At 37.7% G+C, this 22,335-nt stretch overlaps 1 protein-coding gene across 1 annotated transcript; it reads right to left on the reverse strand.

Moving 5' to 3' along the window:
* Positions 1–951: 951 nt before the first annotated feature.
* On the reverse strand, positions 952–21,237 carry LOC133547321 (gastrula zinc finger protein XlCGF7.1-like). Its single transcript, XM_061893052.1, has 4 exons — positions 20,921–21,237; positions 8,041–8,098; positions 6,606–6,658; positions 952–3,983 (listed from the first exon to the last, which is right to left on the reverse strand). The coding sequence occupies exons 2-4, from the start codon at positions 8,043–8,045 to the stop codon at positions 3,319–3,321; spliced, it is 723 nt and encodes a 240-aa protein (XP_061749036.1). The 5' UTR covers positions 8,046–8,098; positions 20,921–21,237; the 3' UTR covers positions 952–3,318.
* Between the last annotated feature and the right edge of the window lie 1,098 nt (positions 21,238–22,335).

Here is a 22,335-nt window from a genome sequence, read left to right on the forward strand (position 1 = left end):
CCGGAGTAATGACAACATCCGTAGACATCTTGTAAAGCTGTTTTTAAAAATGTCCGTATCAAATATGAAACAACAGAATTAAAAACTAATGTGACTCTAAATGAGTCATCTGGCATTTTATGGCATGTCATGCATTATAAGTTATATTATTGGAAGATGGTAGAAGTAGAAAATACCTTAAATTACGTTTATTGGAGAAATTTGAGTTGTTTTAAATCAAACCACTTAATTGTATATATATATATATATATATATATATATATTTTTTTTTTTTTTTCTATTAAACCTATTTGCATTGTCTTTGTACTTTTGTGGTTTATTTTAAATATTTATTGGAATTTTTGACACACAATTAACTGTTAGCATGCTAGCTTTTTCACTAATTTCACAGGTAAACATCTCAGTCAAATATTTGATTTGCTCATTTTGCAGACGCACGCCCATGAGTCGTATCCATCGTTACTTGACGACATTCTAGTTATAGTAATAATAGATTTTATTCGTAAAAAGCACTTTCCATTGGGCTAACAACCTCAAAGGGCTAGTCTATTAAAAAGAAAAAAAATATATATATAATACAAATAAATAGAAATAAAAACTAGAACTAGCAAGCATATATCTCTAAAAAAAAAAGGCTTTTTAAAAAACAACATATTTTATTATTAATATTGACGCCATTTGGCTAGCGTGCTAACTACTAGCATTTTGATTCGGCTTTTCCGCATCCACACGCAGTTTACACTGAAGTTGCATTTCGTAGTTGGACTTTGGGACAGACATATTGTCATTAACTTGGCCGTAACTCTCACATGGCCACCTAGAGGGCGCTAACTTCTGAACTTGTCCTGCTCCAAGCGTGGGAAAAATACATCGATTAAAAAAAACGTAACATAACTGGTGTTTCCGGTTTATATTTGACTTGAATAAATGCAACAAGCTGGAAACAGAAACTTTATTTTAACACAACAATGACATCACACATGTCAAACATGGAGACCACGTTAAAAAATCAAAACCATCACAACTTATTGCAAGTCCCGGAGCTTCTTTTATTTTGTTTATTTAGCTGGAATCTTGCTTCACACGCATGACAACTACAAACTACCACCGCGTGTGTTGTTACAACTACACACTCCCCCTGGCAGATTGAACAGAAACAAGGTTTCCCCACCCCCAGCTTCTGTGTATTCAAACGTGTTAAATCATGCAATTACTCACAATCTTTATGGCATTATTGACTTTTGGTCTTTGCTCAGGCTGCTGCCCCCGCCACCCAGTCTCGGATAAGCGGAAGAAGACGATTTATTTTAGCAAAACTATTTAAGACATGCATATCTCAGTCTGTGTGTAATCAGATCTACATGTGTGTTGGTGTTGTGTCCGTCTGTAAAAAAAAGTGTGTGACTGTATTTAGATTTGTGTGACTGTGTGTTGTGTAACCGACTAGTGATGAATATAAGGAAAGGTGAACAGATTTTTTACACTTACACACACACACATTTTTTTCATGTTTTACCAAACACATGTGAATGTTATTACACACAGATTGAGATACAGACACACATGTTAGTAGACAGACTTGTAAATCAGATTACAGACACACAGATTGAGATAAGAATTTGTTGAACGTTTCGCTACAATATCACATTCAATTGAGAATCGATTCTGAATCGATTCATTACCCAAGAATCCTGATTATTGGCAGAATGACATCCTTGTTATTTACACAAACTGGATTGAACGCACACTTCTTAGATCAGGTCTCAGGTCCATGCAAGCAAAGACCACCGTATTGTTTCTTTACACCACTTTACATGACATTTAATACAAAAAACATTTTATTAAAAAAAAAAATGCAATTAAAAAACATGTTTTGTGTTAAAGAACAATATTTAGACCCAACTGTTGGTTTTAATGAAATGTCACAGTTCATGTTATCTCCAGTCAGCAGGAACAGGTTTCTATTTAAAGACGTAGAAAGGAACCAGGCTGGTGTTGTATCCTGCATGTATGTAGGCCAGGGTGTCCAAAGTGCAGCCCGAGGGCCATTTGTGGCCCGCAACTAATTGTTTACCGGCCCGCCACACATTCTGGAAATACTATTGCAAAAATAAAAAAGAACACTTGAAAAAAAGGGAAATGGGGTGAAATCTAAGGAGAAAATGTTGCAATGTCTTTCTTTTGTCTTTCTTTATTTTTCTTTTTTTGCCATTGCTCAAAAAAAAAGACAAAAAAAATATTTATTTTCAAGGCTTCAATTACTTCAAGTATTTCACTTTAAAAATGTTTTGTGCTGTAAATATTGCATATATTGTGTGGTTGCCATATAAACACATCAAAGTTTTCTTTGACAAAAGAGCATAAAACAAACTAAATAATAGTTCAAATGTAAAATCGATAGGTTTTGATCCTGTATGTGTTGAAAGTAAAAGAAAAACCTAATAAAAATGTATCACTTTATGAGTGGCGCACCCTTTGGATCCCAAATATATTTATTGGTATTTTATTTATCTTTTCACTGTTATTACTCAAAATATATAAAGTAATTCAAATCAATGGTGTCCTGCATTATTGATCTTTCAGGGTTTTAATTACTAAATACTGCATATTTCAGTTTTACTATAAAAAATAAAAAAAAAGTAGTTTTTGACAGAAAAGCCATAAAACCTTGTTTGGTATTACTTTATATCAACTTAAAGTTGATATAGGGATTTATTGTAAGCATTAAATAAAAAAAAATAATAATATTTTGACTTATCTTTAACATTTTAATGACTGAGACCCTTTATGGTCCCCGGGACCCTTAAAGGTGAAATTAAAAAATCCATACATTTTGTTCTGGTTTGAAAATGACAAAATATCAAAATGGCCCCCGCACGCTTTCATTTTTCCATGTGCGGCCCTCAGTGGAAAAAGTTTGGACACCCCTGATATACACCATGTAGACAATCATGTGGTCTTTCCTTCCTACTGCCAGTGTTGTCTTTAAATAGCAACTTCCAGTCAGGTGTCTGCATATTCCTTTCTGCTGGTTAATATTTTGCCAATCTTAAATAAGATAACCACGTACACTTTATAAAAGTTGCATGCAAATCATTTCTTGTGATGATTTAAAAAGCAATTATGCGATCAATTCAAATATTTACTCACTTGACTGCACTCACTTTGAAATCATCTTTTCATGCAGACCCTGAAACACTCAACTGGTCAAAAGTTTCTCCCAAGATGTTCTCTTAAATGAAGTCCTGTTCTTCATTTTAGCAAACTTACAATACGCTCGTCTTCAATGTGTGATGTCAGATCTGCTCTGGTCACAAATTATTTGTCTTCTGCGTGTTTCCTCATGTGTTTTTGCAACTGGACGTTGTGTGTGAAACCTGAACCACAGGCCAGGCAGGAAAAAGGTTTCTCTCCGGTGTGTAGCCTGAGGTGTGTTTTCAAATTGGGCTTGAGAGAGAAACCTCTACCGCAAATTGAACAAGTAAAGGGTTTTTCCCCGGTGTGCGTTCTCATGTGTATTTTCACGTCGTAATTGCGTTTGTAACTTTTACCGCACACTGAACAGGTGAAAGGTTTCTCTCCAGTGTGTATCCTGGTGTGTGTTGTCAAGTGTGCCTTTCGAAAGAATCTCGTGCCACAAATTGAGCACATGAATAGTTTCTCTTCTGTGTGACAGATCATGTGTGATTTCAGTTTCTTGTGGTCGAGAAAGGTTTTGTAACACTGGTTGCACTCAAAGTGTGCGTCGTCAGGGCCACACCTCGCCTCGTTTTTAGAGTCCGAACTGCTGCTTGGAGGCTCCACCTCACTTTCACTTTCACTCTTCACAGAGACACCGACCACTGGCAACTCCTCCAGTCCTTCAGGAGGCTCTCCCTCCTGACTAATACCTTGCTCTTCTTCGTCCATTTTAATGTGGGGGAGCTGTGGCCTCTCTGCTTCCACCCTGGAGTTGCGCTCCTGCTGCTGACATTCTTCACTGTCTGCAGGACACAGGAGGACACACGCATGCATGAAAACAAACTTTTACAAAAGGACATTTTCAATAAGAAAGGTTCAACCAAAAGCAGAACTGGGAAACTTTGAAGGGGTTCTGTCCTAAATCTGAAACTTTTCAGGCTTTAAGCACGTTTCAAACGTGGTCATTTTATTGTACAGGATGTGGAAGTGTCATATTTATACTCCATCCCTGCAATGTATCATGTTGTATGTGTGATGTGTCATGTTGTATGTGTGATGTGTCATGTTGTATGTGTGATGTTTCATGTTGTATGTGTGATGTGTCATGTTGTATGTGTGATGTATCATGTTGTATGTGTGATGCATCATGTTGTATGCGTGATGTATCATGTTGTATGCGTGATGTATCATGTTGTATGTGTGATGTGTCATGTTGTATGTGTGATGCATCATGTTGTATGTGTGATGCATCATGTTGTATGTGTGATGCATCATGTTGTATGTGTGATGCATCATGTTGTATGTGTGATGCATCATGTTGTATGTGTGATGCATCATGTTGTATGTGTGATGCATCACGTTGTATGTGTGATGCATCACGTTGTATGTGTGATGCATCACGTTGTATGTGTGATGCATCACGTTGTATGTGTGATGCATCACGTTGTATGTGTGATGTATCATGTTGTATGTGTGATGTATCATGTTGTATGTGTGATGTACCATGTTGTATGTGTGATGTATCATGTTGTATGTGTGATGCATCATGTTGTATGTGTGATGCATCATGTTGTATGTGTGATGTATCATGTTGTATGTGTGATGCATCATGTTGTATGTGTGATGTATCATGTTGTATGCTTGCATGTTCCAGATAAACTCATACTCCACTTTAGTCCAAATTGTAACATAACTTATTTGCTAGGTTTCTTTTTATATTTTTTGGTGCCAGTGGGTGTATGTGTAGCCAGGAGTCGTGGGTGCATTGCATTCTGGGTAAGTGTTATGTTGCGATTATAATGTGTTACAGAGCCAATGTTCTCCAGAAGTGTGTTTGGTGTGGGTTCACAGAGTGTGGCGCATATTATTAAGAGTGTTAAAGTTGTTTACATCACAACCATTAGTGTGATCTGGATGGCTGTGGAACAAGAGCCCTGGTTTACACACAGCAAAAGCAAACAAAAACTCCTCTGCTATTTTGAAAATGATGGCAGGGGAAGCATCACTCGTGACGTCAGGAATTTGACCCGGCAGTTAAAGTAAGCATGTGCTTGTTAATTTGGGGAGCGAGTTTTACCAGGCAGTAATTCAAGGCAGGCGCATATTACATGCCCGGCGGCTATTCAAGGAAATATGGTAGTTTAAGGAACTAATACAACTGGAAAAGACGCGTTTTGTCCTATCACCATTCATATGCCAAATAACATACCATAATATATGTGTCATAATCTCAAGAGGCAGCACTATATATGCTGATATAGATTGTAGACCTTCCATATAAACCTGCAAGGCAGAAATTAAAATTAAAGCTTCAAGCAGCGATGGACGGGACTGCTTTGGCTGCTGCCCCCGCGACCCAAACCCAGAGACACTAGTGATTTAGGGCTATATAAATGAACATTGATTGATTGATAAGTGGTAGAAGATGGATGGATGGATTATTACACAGAGAAAAAGTAGTATACACATGTGTTATTCATCAGTCTCATAGTAATAACACTTGTAAAGTGACTTGGGCATTTTAGAAGGACGCCGTGGTGCCGCCATTTTGAGACTCTAATGCATGGTGAATGTAATGCAGTTGTTGTATTGAAGTGGGAATAGCAAACTTCCTGTTGATTTTAGTTGTGGGCGGTCAGTGTATGAAATATAGGTCTCAGTGAGACCTACATTGAGGTTTTTGTTTCATATGTGTATGACAGTCCTACAGTTTTGTCTGAGCAGAAAGCCGCCATTTTGTGACAACAGCAGCAGCGCAATGGTTCTTTGCAGGCTCATAAAATCCAAACTGGGGTAGTAATTAAAACTCTAACTTTTAATCAGAAGGGTTCAATCTATCCTCTGTGCTTATTTGAAGCCGAAACGACAAACGGCCTCAGAGGAGATAATGTTTGAAAAAAAGCTAAATTTTTTAGCCAACTTTTGTATTGAAGTGGGAATAGCAAACTTCCTGTTGATTTTAGCTGGGGAATGTGAGTGATTGAAATATAGGTCTAACTGAGACCTACATAGTGGTTTTTGTTTCATGTTTCTACGACATTCCTACTGGGAGTTACAGACAGTTTTGTCAGTGTCTTTTTTTCCTAGCGGGTGCTAAAGCGCAATTTTGAGTTTTTGATTAGATCGCAATTTTCTCCAGTCCTGATGTGTGTGTCAATTTGGTGAGTTTTTAAGCATGTTAAGGGGGTCAAATTACAGCTCAAAGAGGCGGCGGTGTAATAATAAATAATAATAATAACAATATTTAATAATAAAACCATAGAAATTCAATAGGGTCCTCTGTCCTAAAGGAACATCGGTCCCTAACAAGACGATGACAATAATAAGTGACGTGGAAAACAGTGCGGACTAGTGGCCTAAGTAAAGAGAGGAGTTGAACAAAAGTGACGTAAGGTGTAAAAAGAAACGTAAAGAAATTCACTAACCTGAGGTAGAAATGAAAATAATCGTTCTCAGTTTTCCTTTGCGCCTCATCTTCCTACAAAGACAAAGAAAGAGTTTTAGTAAGCAAACCGAGGACATTGCGTGGACACGTGACGCTGCAAAACAAACAAATGTGCCGCCCTTAAAACCTGCAGTGAGCATTAAACAACATTATAACACAAAGCATCATGGGAGTAAACAAGGAGGACAACATCAACGGGTGCTTTTTGTCAAAAACTAACATTCCACACCTTATGCAACATGCATCCAGAGACTGTTTAAGGAAGTTAAGTACCAATGATTGTCACACACACACACACACACACACACACACACACTAGGTGTGGTGAAATTGTCCTCTGCATTTGACCCATCCCCTTGTTCACCTCCTGGGAGGTGAGGGGAGCAGTGGCCAGCAGTGGTAGCCCCGCCCAGGAATAATTTTAGGTGATTTAACCCCGATTTCAAATACCACCTGTGTTGGACTTGTGAGAGCACTCCATCACTATGGCAACCACCTCTGGCTTCTTCATCCTGGACATTATTCATGACACTTTTGTGCTTGGTTTTAAAGATGTGCTATTTGGATGTAAGCTGGATGAAAACAAAAATTGAAAAGGAATTTTACCTTTGCAACTTCATTATACTACTGGCTGAGTTTCATATTCATCAATGTAAGTCTCTCAATACCCGACCTGTTTTTTTGTGCTTTTAAAAAAGAATTACAACTTTAAGTTAAAACACTCTCAACCTCAAACAAGCAAAAAGCTGGGAAAACCATGATGCTGGTCTTCCACATTTACAATAGAATGTACTTTATTGATCCCTGGGGGAAATTCTGCACCAGTTAGCTCACAATAAACAATGATAATAATAAATAATATAATATGATATATTATATATATAATTATTTACTGAAATTGTGTGAGCCCAGGACTTTGCACTTTGTTATTGTGGAGAGGGGCGTGGTTCAGGCGTGCAATTAGGTGAGTAGATATCTCAGCTGGGACGAGTTATCTAATCACCTGTTACCCTTTATCAGCAGGGTCAGAGACCATGAGAAGGGGGGGGGGGGCTGGAGAACGAGAGGCGAGTCTGCTTTTCTGGAAAGAGCTGAAAAGCCAAAGAGACTTTGCACTATTGTTGTCATCATTCAACATTTTGTCAAACGCTGCGCGAGGCTGTGGTTCTTTTCCTGTGGTCACAACAAGAACCCCAGACAGACACATTCTACATTATATATATATATATATATATAATTTTTGTTATTTTATTGGGTTTACAACCCCCTGGTGCTGATTTGTACTGTTTTTCTACTTATTTTGATTATTATTATTTCTCGACTGTTTGTAAATGTTGCAGTTTAAAAATAAAGGTTTATAAAGTAAAAAAAAATATAATAAAAATAATTAAACTAACATTCCAAACTTGACTTACCTCATCAGAGTGAAGGGGAAAAGTGGGAGGGGCTAAGACGGCAGGAAACTACGGAAACCTACAAGGGAGGAGGAGACCGGAAATGAGCAAAGTAAATCAACAATTCACTCTGTAATTTAGCTAAAATTGTTCACAAATGCATTTTTGCTTGAATGTCAAAACAAACACATACAGAAATATTTTACAGAAGATATAATAAAGTATATTATGAGTGCTGCAACATACCACAATGTATAAGTGTCAACACAACATGGACAATTGGGATGCAGTAATATGCAGGCAGAACAAGTCAAATATAGAAAACATGGACACCACAACGTATTGGCATGGTCATGCTGGACATTATAAATACTGCTGGACATGCTGGACATTATAAATACTGCTGGACATGCTGGACATTATAAATACTGCTGGTCATGCTGGACATTATAAATACTGCTGGACATGCTGGACATTATAAATACTGCTGGACATGCTGGACATTATAAATACTGCTGGTCATGCTGGACATTATAAATACTGCTGGTCATGTTGGACATTATAAATACTGCTGGACATGCTGGACATTATAAATACTGCTGGACATGCTGGACATTATAAATACTGCTGGTCATGCTGGACATTATAAATACTGCTGGTCATGTTGGACATTATAAATACTGCTGGACATGCTGGACATTATAAATACTGCTGGACATGCTGGACATTATAAATACTGCTGGACATGCTGGACATTATAAATACTGCTGGACATGCTGGACATTATAAATACTGCTGGTCATGCTGGACATTATAAATACTGCTGGACATGCTGGACATTATAAATACTGCTGGACATGCTGGACATTATAAATACTGCTGGACATGCTGGACATTATAAATACTGCTGGTCATGCTGGACATTATAAATACTGCTGGTCATGCTGGACATTATAAATACTGCTGGTCATGCTGGACATTATAAATACTGCTGGACATGCTGGACATTATAAATACTGCTGGTCATGCTGGACATTATAAATACTGCTGGTCATGCTGGACATTATAAATACTGCTGGACATGCTGGACATTATAAATACTGCTGGTCATGTTGGACATTATAAATACTGCTGGACATGCTGGACATTATAAATACTGCTGGACATGCTGGACATTATAAATACTGCTGGACATGCTGGACATTATAAATACTGCTGGACATGCTGGACATTATAAATACTGCTGGTCATGTTGGACATTATAAATACTGCTGGACATGCTGGACATTATAAATACTGCTGGACATGCTGGACATTATAAATACTGCTGGTCATGCTGGACATTATAAATACTGCTGGTCATGCTGGACATTATAAATACTGCTGGACATGCTGGACATTATAAATACTGCTGGTCATGCTGGACATTATAAATACTGCTGGACATGCTGGACATTATAAATACTGCTGGACATGCTGGACATTATAAATACTGCTGGACATGCTGGACATTATAAATACTGCTGGTCATGCTGGACATTATAAATACTGTGGCATGGTCATGCTGGACATTATAAATACTGCTGGACATGCTGGACATTATAAATACTGCTGGACATGCTGGACATTATAAATACTGCTGGACATGCTGGACATTATAAATACTGCGGCATGGTCATGCTGGACATTATAAATACTGCTGGACATTATAAATACTGCGGCATGGTCATGCTGGACATTATAAATACTGCTGGACATGCTGGACATTATAAATACTGCTGGACATGCTGGACATTATAAATACTGTGGCATGGTCATGCTGGACATTATAAATACTGCTGGACATGCTGGACATTATAAATACTGCTGGACATGCTGGACATTATAAATACTGCTGGACATGCTGGACATTATAAATACTGCGGCATGGTCATGCTGGACATTATAAATACTGCTGGACATGCTGGACATTATAAATACTGCTGGACATGCTGGACATTATAAATACTGTGGCATGGTCATGCTGGACATTATAAATACTGCTGGACATGCTGGACATTATAAATACTGCTGGACATGCTGGACATTATAAATACTGCTGGACATGCTGGACATTATAAATACTGCTGGACATGCTGGACATTATAAATACTGCTGGACATGCTGGACATTATAAATACTGCGGCATGGTCTTGCTGGACATTATAAATACTGCTGGACATGCTGGACATTATAAATACTGCTGGACATGCTGGACATTATAAATACTGCTGGTCATGCTGGACATTATAAATACTGCTGGTCATGTTGGACATTATAAATACTGCTGGACATGCTGGACATTATAAATACTGCTGGTCATGCTGGACATTATAAATACTGCTGGTCATGCTGGACATTATAAATACTGCTGGTCATGCTGGACATTATAAATACTGCTGGACATGCTGGACATTATAAATACTGCTGGTCATGCTGGACATTATAAATACTGCTGGTCATGCTGGACATTATAAATACTGCTGGACATGCTGGACATTATAAATACTGCTGGTCATGTTGGACATTATAAATACTGCTGGACATGCTGGACATTATAAATACTGCTGGACATGCTGGACATTATAAATACTGCTGGACATGCTGGACATTATAAATACTGCGGCATGGTCTTGCTGGACATTATAAATACTGCTGGACATGCTGGACATTATAAATACTGCTGGACATGCTGGACATTATAAATACTGCTGGTCATGCTGGACATTATAAATACTGCTGGTCATGTTGGACATTATAAATACTGCTGGACATGCTGGACATTATAAATACTGCTGGACATGCTGGACATTATAAATACTGCTGGACATGCTGGACATTATAAATACTGCTGGTCATGCTGGACATTATAAATACTGCTGGACATGCTGGACATTATAAATACTGCTGGACATGCTGGACATTATAAATACTGCTGGTCATGCTGGACATTATAAATACTGCTGGTCATGTTGGACATTATAAATACTGCTGGACATGCTGGACATTATAAATACTGCTGGACATGCTGGACATTATAAATACTGCTGGACATGCTGGACATTATAAATACTGCTGGTCATGCTGGACATTATAAATACTGCTGGACATGCTGGACATTATAAATACTGCTGGACATGCTGGACATTATAAATACTGCTGGTCATGCTGGACATTATAAATACTGCTGGTCATGTTGGACATTATAAATACTGCTGGACATGCTGGACATTATAAATACTGCTGGTCATGCTGGACATTATAAATACTGCTGGTCATGCTGGACATTATAAATACTGCTGGTCATGCTGGACATTATAAATACTGCTGGACATGCTGGACATTATAAATACTGCTGGTCATGCTGGACATTATAAATACTGCTGGTCATGTTGGACATTATAAATACTGCTGGACATGCTGGACATTATAAATACTGCTGGACATGCTGGACATTATAAATACTGCTGGACATGCTGGACATTATAAATACTGCTGGTCATGCTGGACATTATAAATACTGCTGGACATGCTGGACATTATAAATACTGCTGGACATGCTGGACATTATAAATACTGCTGGTCATGCTGGACATTATAAATACTGCTGGTCATGTTGGACATTATAAATACTGCTGGACATGCTGGACATTATAAATACTGCTGGTCATGCTGGACATTATAAATACTGCTGGTCATGCTGGACATTATAAATACTGCTGGTCATGCTGGACATTATAAATACTGCTGGACATGCTGGACATTATAAATACTGCTGGTCATGCTGGACATTATAAATACTGCTGGTCATGCTGGACATTATAAATACTGCTGGACATGCTGGACATTATAAATACTGCTGGTCATGTTGGACATTATAAATACTGCTGGACATGCTGGACATTATAAATACTGCTGGACATGCTGGACATTATAAATACTGCTGGACATGCTGGACATTATAAATACTGCTGGACATGCTGGACATTATAAATACTGCTGGTCATGTTGGACATTATAAATACTGCTGGACATGCTGGACATTATAAATACTGCTGGACATGCTGGACATTATAAATACTGCTGGTCATGCTGGACATTATAAATACTGCTGGTCATGTTGGACATTATAAATACTGCTGGTCATGCTGGACATTATAAATACTGCTGGACATGCTGGACATTATAAATACTGCTGGTCATGCTGGACATTATAAATACTGCTGGACATGCTGGACATTATAAATACTGCTGGACATGCTGGACATTATAAATACTGCTGGACATGCTGGACATTATAAATACTGCTGGTCATGCTGGACATTATAAATACTGTGGCATGGTCATGCTGGACATTATAAATACTGCTGGACATGCTGGACATTATAAATACTGCTGGACATGCTGGACATTATAAATACTGCTGGACATGCTGGACATTATAAATACTGCGGCATGGTCATGCTGGACATTATAAATACTGCTGGACATTATAAATACTGCGGCATGGTCATGCTGGACATTATAAATACTGCTGGACATGCTGGACATTATAAATACTGCTGGACATGCTGGACATTATAAATACTGTGGCATGGTCATGCTGGACATTATAAATACTGCTGGACATGCTGGACATTATAAATACTGCTGGACATGCTGGACATTATAAATACTGCGGCATGGTCATGCTGGACATTATAAATACTGCTGGACATGCTGGACATTATAAATACTGCTGGACATGCTGGACATTATAAATACTGTGGCATGGTCATGCTGGACATTATAAATACTGCTGGACATGCTGGACATTATAAATACTGCTGGACATGCTGGACATTATAAATACTGTGGCATGGTCATGCTGGACATTATAAATACTGCTGGACATGCTGGACATTATAAATACTGCTGGACATGCTGGACATTATAAATACTGCTGGACATGCTGGACATTATAAATACTGCGGCATGGTCTTGCTGGACATTATAAATACTGCTGGACATGCTGGACATTATAAATACTGCTGGACATGCTGGACATTATAAATACTGCTGGTCATGCTGGACATTATAAATACTGCTGGTCATGTTGGACATTATAAATACTGCTGGACATGCTGGACATTATAAATACTGCTGGTCATGCTGGACATTATAAATACTGCTGGTCATGCTGGACATTATAAATACTGCTGGTCATGCTGGACATTATAAATACTGCTGGACATGCTGGACATTATAAATACTGCTGGTCATGCTGGACATTATAAATACTGCTGGTCATGCTGGACATTATAAATACTGCTGGACATGCTGGACATTATAAATACTGCTGGTCATGTTGGACATTATAAATACTGCTGGACATGCTGGACATTATAAATACTGCTGGACATGCTGGACATTATAAATACTGCTGGACATGCTGGACATTATAAATACTGCGGCATGGTCTTGCTGGACATTATAAATACTGCTGGACATGCTGGACATTATAAATACTGCTGGACATGCTGGACATTATAAATACTGCTGGACATGCTGGACATTATAAATACTGCTGGACATGCTGGACATTATAAATACTGCGGCATGGTCATGCTGGACATTCACAAGGCCTTTGACACCGTTAACCACGCTATACTGTTGGATAAACTCAAAGCAACATTGGATAAAACCTCATGGAGCTGGATGCAATCTTACTTGGAGGGGAGGAACAGGTGATAGAGGTGTCCCCTGCCCTCTCAGTAAGCTGTGGAGTCCCCCAAGGCAGTATACTAGGACCTTTACTGTTCCTAATATACATCAATGACATGCCATCAGCATGCCACTGTGAATTGTTCCTGTTTGCGGATGACTCGGCCCTGCTGGTATCCGGCAAGGACAAGTCACAGGTGGAACAAATCCTCAGAGCTGAACTCCTTAATATTTGCACCTGGCTCGCTGACAACAAGCTATCCATACCTTCTTAAAGTCAGTGACTTGACTATAAAAGTGGGTGACATTGTTATCACCAGGAAAGATGAGATCACCTACCTAGCTTCCATTCTAGAGGCTAATCTTTGCTGTGATAAAATGGCAACCAAGGTGATCAAAAAGGTCAACCAAAGAACGAGATTCCTCTACAGAATCTCCTCTCTGGTCAACAAAAGCACCTTGAAGATTCTAGTGGGAACTCTCATTCAACCCTTCTTCGATTACGCTTGCACCTCCTGGTAGCCCAGCACCTCCAAAACCCTCAAATCTAGACTCCAAACATCCCAGAACAAGCTAGTCCGGTTACTTTTAGACCTCCACCCCAGATCACACCTCAATCCAACCCACTTCTCCAAAGTGGGCTGGCTCAGGGTGGAGGACAGAGTCAAACAACTTGCACTGAGCCTAGTCTATAAAATCCGCTACACCTCCCTGATACCCAAGTAGATGTCAAACTACTTCCTTGACGTAAATGAGCGCCATAACCACAACACCAGGGGGAGCTCCACAAACCACGTTAAACCCAGATTTCGATCTAACAAAGGTCTTAACTCATTCTCTTTCTATGCCACATCAATGTGGAATGCACTCCCAACAGGTATAAAAGTAAGTGCATCTCTATATTCCTTCAAAACCGCTCTAAAACAACACCTCCAGGCAACTTCAACACTTTACTAATACCCTCCTCCATTCACATCCCATCTCCCCGGATTATAAATAACCTAATGTAAATAATCAAATATACTTCTAATGTATATACTTGTTCTTATGCTATGTGAACTCACTATGTTCTCTGCTGGCTGTACATATCCTACTAAGTCACACCTACACTGTTTCAATGTCCACATTTCTCTGTTGATGCAATTGTTGATGACTGAAGTTCTGATATCAACCAAAGCTCCTCATCCCACCCCCCGGATTGTAAATAATGTCAATAATTCAAAGTATATACTATGATGATTAACTTGTGTGATGACTGTATTATGTTGATAGTATATATTTGTACCATGAATTGATGAAGGTGGACCCCGACTTAAACAAGTTGAAAAACTTATTGGGGTGTTACCATTTAGTGGTCAATTGTACGGAATATGTACTGTACTGTGCAATCTACTAATAAAAGTTTCAATCAATCAATCAATATGACTTCAAAATGGATTTATGAACAAAAAGTACCATGAATTGATTAACGTGGACACCAACTTAAATAAGTTATGGTAAATGGGTTATAGCGCTTTTCTACCACTATTTCCACATTCACCCATTCACACACACACACACACACACACACGCACACACACACACACACACACACACACAAGGCGGAAGTTTCATGCAAGGTGCTAACCAGGACTCATCATGAGCAAGGGTGAAGTGTCTTGCCCAGGGACACAACGGACGTGACTAGGATGATAGAAGGTGGGGATTGAACCAGGAACCCTCAGGTTGCTGGCACAGCCACTCTGCCAACCGCGCCACGCCAAAAAACTTATTTTGGTGTTACCCTTTAGTGCTCAATTGTACGGAATATGTACTGTACTGTGACATCTACTAATAATATGTACAGTACTGTACTATCTATTAATAATATGTACTGTACTGTGCAATCTACTAATAATATGTACTGTACTGTGACATCTACTAATAATATGTACTGTACTGTGACATCTACTAATAATATGTACTGTACTGTACTATCTACTAATAATATGTACTGTACTGTACTATCTACTAATAATATGTACTGTACTGTACTATCTACTAATAATATGTACTGTACTGTGACATCTACTAATAATATGTACTGTACTGTGCAATCTACTAATAATATGTACTGTACTGTACTATCTACTAATAATATGTACTGTACTGTGACATCTACTAATAATATGTACTGTACTGTGACATCTACTAATAATATGTACTGTACTGTGCAATCTACTAATAATATGTACTGTACTGTACTATCTACTAATAATATGTACTGTACTGTGACATCTACTAATAATATGTACTGTACTGTGACATCTACTAATAATATGTACTGTACTGTGACATCTACTAATATGTACTGTACTGTGACATCTACTAATAATATGTACTGTACTGTGACATCTACTAATAATATGTACTGTACTGTACTATCTACTAATAATATGTACTGTACTGTGACATCTACTAATATGTACTGTACTGTGACATCTACTAATAATATGTACTGTACTGTACTATCTACTAATAATATGTACTGTACTGTACTATCTACTAATAATATGTACTGTACTGTGACATCTACTAATAATATGTACTGTACTGTGCAATCTACTAATAATATGTACTGTACTGTGACATCTACTAATAATATGTACTGTACTGTGACATCTACTAATATGTACTGTACTGTACTATCTACTAATAATATGTACTGTACTGTGACATCTACTAATAATATGTACTGTACTGTGACATCTACTAATAATATGTACTGTACTGTGCAATCTACTAATAATATGTACTGTACTGTGACATCTACTAATATATGTACTGTACTGTGACATCTACTAATAATATGTACTGTACTGTGACATCTACTAATATGTACTGTACTGTACTATCTACTAATAATATGTACTGTACTGTGACATCTACTAATAATATGTACTGTACTGTGACATCTACTAATAATATGTACTGTACTGTGACATCTACTAATAATATGTACTGTACTGTGACATCTACTAATAATATGTACTGTACTGTGCAATCTACTAATAATATGTACTGTACTGTGACATCTACTAATAATATGTACTGTACTGTGTAATCTACTAATAATATGTACTGTACTGTGACATCTACTAATAATATGTACTGTACTGTGACATCTACTAATAATATGTACTGTACTGTGACATCTACTAATAATATGTACTGTACTGTGACATCTACTAATAATATGTACTGTACTGTGCCATCTACTTTCAATCAATCAATCACTGTAGAAATAATATGTGGATTTTACGGTACAAAAACAAACAAACTGGTCACCAAAAAATGAATATATGGAATTTTTATTTCCACCGAATTACTGTAAATGCTTTGAAAAAAGGCCTGAAAACCCTTCTTTAAAAAATAAAAAAATAAACCTTTATTTTTAGATATATGTGTGCTAGTTCTAGCTATTAGGCTGTTCTAGTTTTTTATTTTATTGTACTTGTTTGGGGCAGCCATTTGTGGTTCCAGCGTTGTTGTTTTTTCTAAATGCACTGTAGCCCTTTGAGGTTGTTTGCTCAATGTAAAGTGCTTTTACAAATAACATATATTATTATTATTATTGTTATTAAATAGACGGTACAAAAACAAACAAACTGGTCACCAAAAAATGAATATATGGAGTTTTTATTTCCACCGAATTACTGTAAATGCTTTGAAAAAAGGCCTGAAAACCCTTCTTTTAAAAAAGGGGGAAAAAAAACTTTATTTTTAGATATATGTGTGCTAGTTCTAGCTTTCGGTTGATTGATTGATTGATACTTTTATTAGTAGATTGCACAGTACAGTACATATTCCGTACAGTTGACCACTAAATGGTAACACCCCAATAAGTTTTTCAACTTGTTTAAGTCGGGGTCCACCTTCATCGATTCATGGTAAAAGCTATTAGGCTGTTCTAGTTTTTAATTTTATTGTACTTGTTTGGGCAGCCATTTGTGGTTCTAGCGTTGTTGTTTTTTCTAAATGCACTGTAGCACTTTGAGGTTGTTTGCTCGATGAAAAGTGCTTTTACAAATAACATATATCATTACTATTATTAAATAGACGGTACAAAACAAACAAACTGGTCACCAACATAATTTCGATTCCTTTGTATGTCTTACATGTAAAGAAATTGACAAATAAAGCTGACTTGACTTGACTTGATATGATAAATGGGACCAAAAAGGATATGATAATCCATCCATCCATTTTTCTACCGCTTATTCCCTTTCGGGGTCGCGGGGGGCACTGGCGCCTATCTCAGCTACAATCGGGCGGAAGGCGGGGTACACCCTGGACAAGTCGCTACCTCATCGCAGGGCCAACACAGATAGACAAACAACATTCACACTCACATTCACACACTAGAGCCAATTTAGTGTTGCCAATCAACCTATCCCCAGGTGCATGTCTTTGGAAGTGGGAGGAAGCCGGAGTACCCGGGGGGAACCCACGCATTCACGCTGGAGAACATGCAAACTCCACACAGAAAGATCCCGAGCCTGGATTTGAACCCAGGACTGCAGGACCTTCGTATTGTACTTTGATAACAACACTTTGATAAGAAAATTTTGATAGCGTTATCACAACGTTCTTGGTCCCATTTGCTTTAATAAAATAAATAAATAAAATAAAATAAAAATGAATATATGGAGTCTTTATTTCCACCGAATTACTGTAAATGCTTTTTAAAAAGGCATAAAAACCCTTCTTTTAAAAAAAAACTTTATTTTAGATATATGTGTGCTAGTTCTAGCTATTAAGTCAGTGGTTCTCAACCTTTTTTCAGTGATGTCAACATGTTTTTAATTCAAGTACCCCCTAATCTGAGCAAAGCATTTTTGGTTGAAAAAAAGAGATAAAGAAGTAAAATACAGCACTATGTCATCAGTTTCTGATTTATTAAATTGTATAACAGTGCAAAATATTGCTCATTTGTAGTGGTCTTTCTTCAACTATTTGGAAAAAAATATATACTAATAACTAAAAACTTGTTTAAAAATAAAAAAGTGATTCAATTCTAAATGCAGATTTCTCCACATAGAAGTAATCATCAACTTAAAGTGCCCTCTTTGGGGATTGTAATAGAGATCCTTCTGGATTCATCAACTTACTTCTAAACATTTATTCACAAAAAAATGAATCTTTAACATCAATATTTATGGAACATGTCCAGAAAAAATCTGAATATTGCATTTTTGCATTTCTTTTCACACTTTATGAACTTACATTCATATTTTGTTGAAGTATTATTCAACAAATATATTTATAAAGGATTTTTTAATTGTTTCTTTTTTTAGAATATTCAAAAAAAATCTCACGTACCCCTTGGCATACCTTCAAGTACCCCCATTTGAGAACCACTGTATTAAGCTGTTCGATTTTTTTTATTTTTTATACTAAATATTGTACTTGTTTGGGGCAGCCATTTGTGGTTCTAGCGTTGTTGTTTTTTCTAAATGCACTGTAGCACTTTGATGTTGTTTGCTCAATGAAAAGTGCTTTTACAAATAAAATATATTATGATTACATCAATATTTTTTATCATCACAAAATCTTTTTCTCCTTTTTTGAAATTCATATTATGTTTGTAAAATCAGTAAATACGTCCCTGGACACATGAGGACTTTGAATATGACCAATGTATGATCCTGGAACTACTTGGTATCAACATGATCTATACCTGAATGTGTGGTATCATCCAAAACCAATGTCAAGTATCAAAGAAGAGAAGAATAAGTGATTATTACATTTGAACAGAAGTGTAGATAGAACATGTTAAAACAGAAAATAAGCAGCTATTAACAGTAAATGAACGAGTAGATGAATAATCAATTTTTACAGTTTGTCCCTCGTAATGTTGACAAAATATTAATGATAAATGACACAATATGTTACTGCAGACGTCAGCAGAATAATTAGGAGTGTTTGTTTGTTTACTAACTACTAAATGACAAGTTGTCAAGTATGTTCAACATTTTGTTGAAGGACTAAATTACAATAATAAACATATGTTTCATGTACACTAAGATTTGTTGTTAAAATGAAGACAATAAGGACATTTTTTGTGGTCCCCTTTATTGAGAAAAGGGTCAAAATACATTTTGGTGCCCGTACCAGTGTCAAAATACATTTTGGTGCCCGTACCAGTGTCAAAATACATTTTGGTGCCCGTACCAGTGTCAAAATACATTTTGGTGCCCGTACCAGTATCAAAATACATTTTGGTGCCTGTACCAGTGTCAAAATACATTTCGATATCGGGACAACTTAGGTCTGGGCGATATGGCCTTTTATAAATATCTCAATATTTTTCGGCCATGTGACGATACACCATATATATCTGGATATTTGGACTTAGCTTTGAATGCATATAATAACAGCAGTATGATGATTCTAGGGACGGCGTGGCACAGTGGTATAGTGGCCGTGCGCAACCCGAGGGTCCCTGGTTCAATCCCCACCTAGTACCAACCTCGTCACGTTCGTTGTGTCCTTGAGCAAGACACTTCACCCTTGCTCCTGATGGGTGCTGGTTAGCGCCTTGCATGGCAGCTCCCTCCATCAGTGTGTGAATGTGTGTGTGAATGTGGAAGTAGTGTCAAAGCGCTTTGAGTACCTTGAAGGTAGAAAAGCGCTATACAAGTACAACCCATTTATTCATTATTACTATTATTATTAATAACTAGACAAAAACGTTACCTGTTCATTTTACAGTAAACATTTTTTGTACCGTAAAATCTATGCTTGTTTTTATTTAAACAGTGAATTACCGTAAATATGGAAAATGTTAGGCCTGCCACTTTTATTTGGACAATAAAATGACTTTGACGTCTTGACGCAGTAAAATGACTTTGACGTCTTGACGTCTTGACGCAGTAAAATGACTTTGACGTGTTGACGTCTTGACGCAGTAAAATGACTTTGACGCCGCCGCCTGATGGGCCTCCGACGTCGGGGCCCAGCTTGACGGGCTAACAAGCCGCCTGATGGGCTTCCAAAGCCGGGGACGAGCTGGCCAACAGTCGGCCTGGCTGGACGTCAGATGGATGTCATCCAGCCGCATGCACTTGAAAGTACGACTTCAAATAGTTGTGGATAATCTCTCACTAAACACACAAACCTGCAATGATGACTTTAAAGGCCTGCTTTGGCTTCGATCTTCCTTCCTGGGTCCGGAAGTCTTCCGCCTCTTAGCTTAGCATGCTAGTTAGCATAGCATGCTAGTTAGCATAGCATGCTAGCGATCTCTACGCACTCCCTTCTGCTGTTTGATCCAAGAGCAGCCAAGTAATTAGTCTTTATATCCGCACATTGAAACAAGTGTTTGTTTCAAAAAGGTTGTTTGCAACATGCACACAAAGCCAGGGGGCGCTAACCTCAAATGGATGTTTAAGCTCCCAAGCCCGCCCTCGACTAGGACGTAATGACGTAACGACGTACGTACGTACATGTCACGTGACGTGTTAGCCAATAACAGCATTTGGTTAGTTTATTATTAAGGACCGAATGTCCCTTTGGAACAGAGGACCCTATTGTATTTCTAAGGTTGTATTATTATTCTTTACTAGAGACATGAAACAAAACCTCTATGTAGGTCTGACTTAGACCTAGATATCATACACTGACTTCCTTCAGCAAAAATCAAAAGGAAGTTGGCAAAAACCCCTTCAAAACAAAAGTTTCCTAAAAAAAATGTAATTTTTGCCTCTTTGAACTGTAATTTGACCCCCTTAACATGCTTCAAAACTCACCAAATTTGACACAAACATCAGAACTGGCGAAAATTGCGATCAACTCAAAAAAACAAAACCCGAAACTCAAATTGGCGCTCTAGCGCCACCTAGGAAGACAACACAGACAAAACTGTTGTAACTTCCATTAGTAATGTTGTAGAGACATGAAACCAAAACCTCTATGTAGGTCTGACTTAGACCTAGATTTCATACACTGACCTCCCTCCTTCCGCAAAAATCAAAAGGAAGTTGGCAAAAAGCCCTTCAAAACAAAAGTTTCCTAAAAAAAATGTAATTTTTGCCTCTTTGAGCTGTAATTTGACCCACTTAAAATGCTTCAAAACTCACCAAACTGGACACACACATCAGGACTGGCGAAATTTGTGATCTAATTAAAAAAAAATAATTAAAAAAAACCTCAATATTGCATTCTAGCGCCCCCTAGGAATAAAACACAGACAAAACAACAATTAAACAAGGCGACACGGTAAAGAATCTGGGTATTATCTTCGACCCAACTCTCTCCTTTGAGGCACACATTAAAAGCGTTACTAAAACGGCCTTCTTTCATCTCCGTAATATCGCTAAAATTCGCTCCATTCTGTCCACTAAGGACGCTGAGATCATTATCCATGCGTTTGTTACGTCTCGCCTCGACTACTGTAACGTATTATTTTCGGGTCTCCCCATGTCTAGCATTAAAAGATTACAGTTGGTACAAAATGCGGCTGCTAGACTTTTGACAAGAACAAGAAAGTTTGATCACATTACGCCTGTACTGGCTCACCTGCACTGGCTTCCT

The sequence above is a fragment of the Nerophis ophidion genome, linkage group LG02 (genome assembly GCF_033978795.1).
Source record: "Nerophis ophidion isolate RoL-2023_Sa linkage group LG02, RoL_Noph_v1.0, whole genome shotgun sequence".
Lineage (NCBI taxonomy): Eukaryota > Metazoa > Chordata > Actinopteri > Syngnathiformes > Syngnathidae > Nerophis > Nerophis ophidion.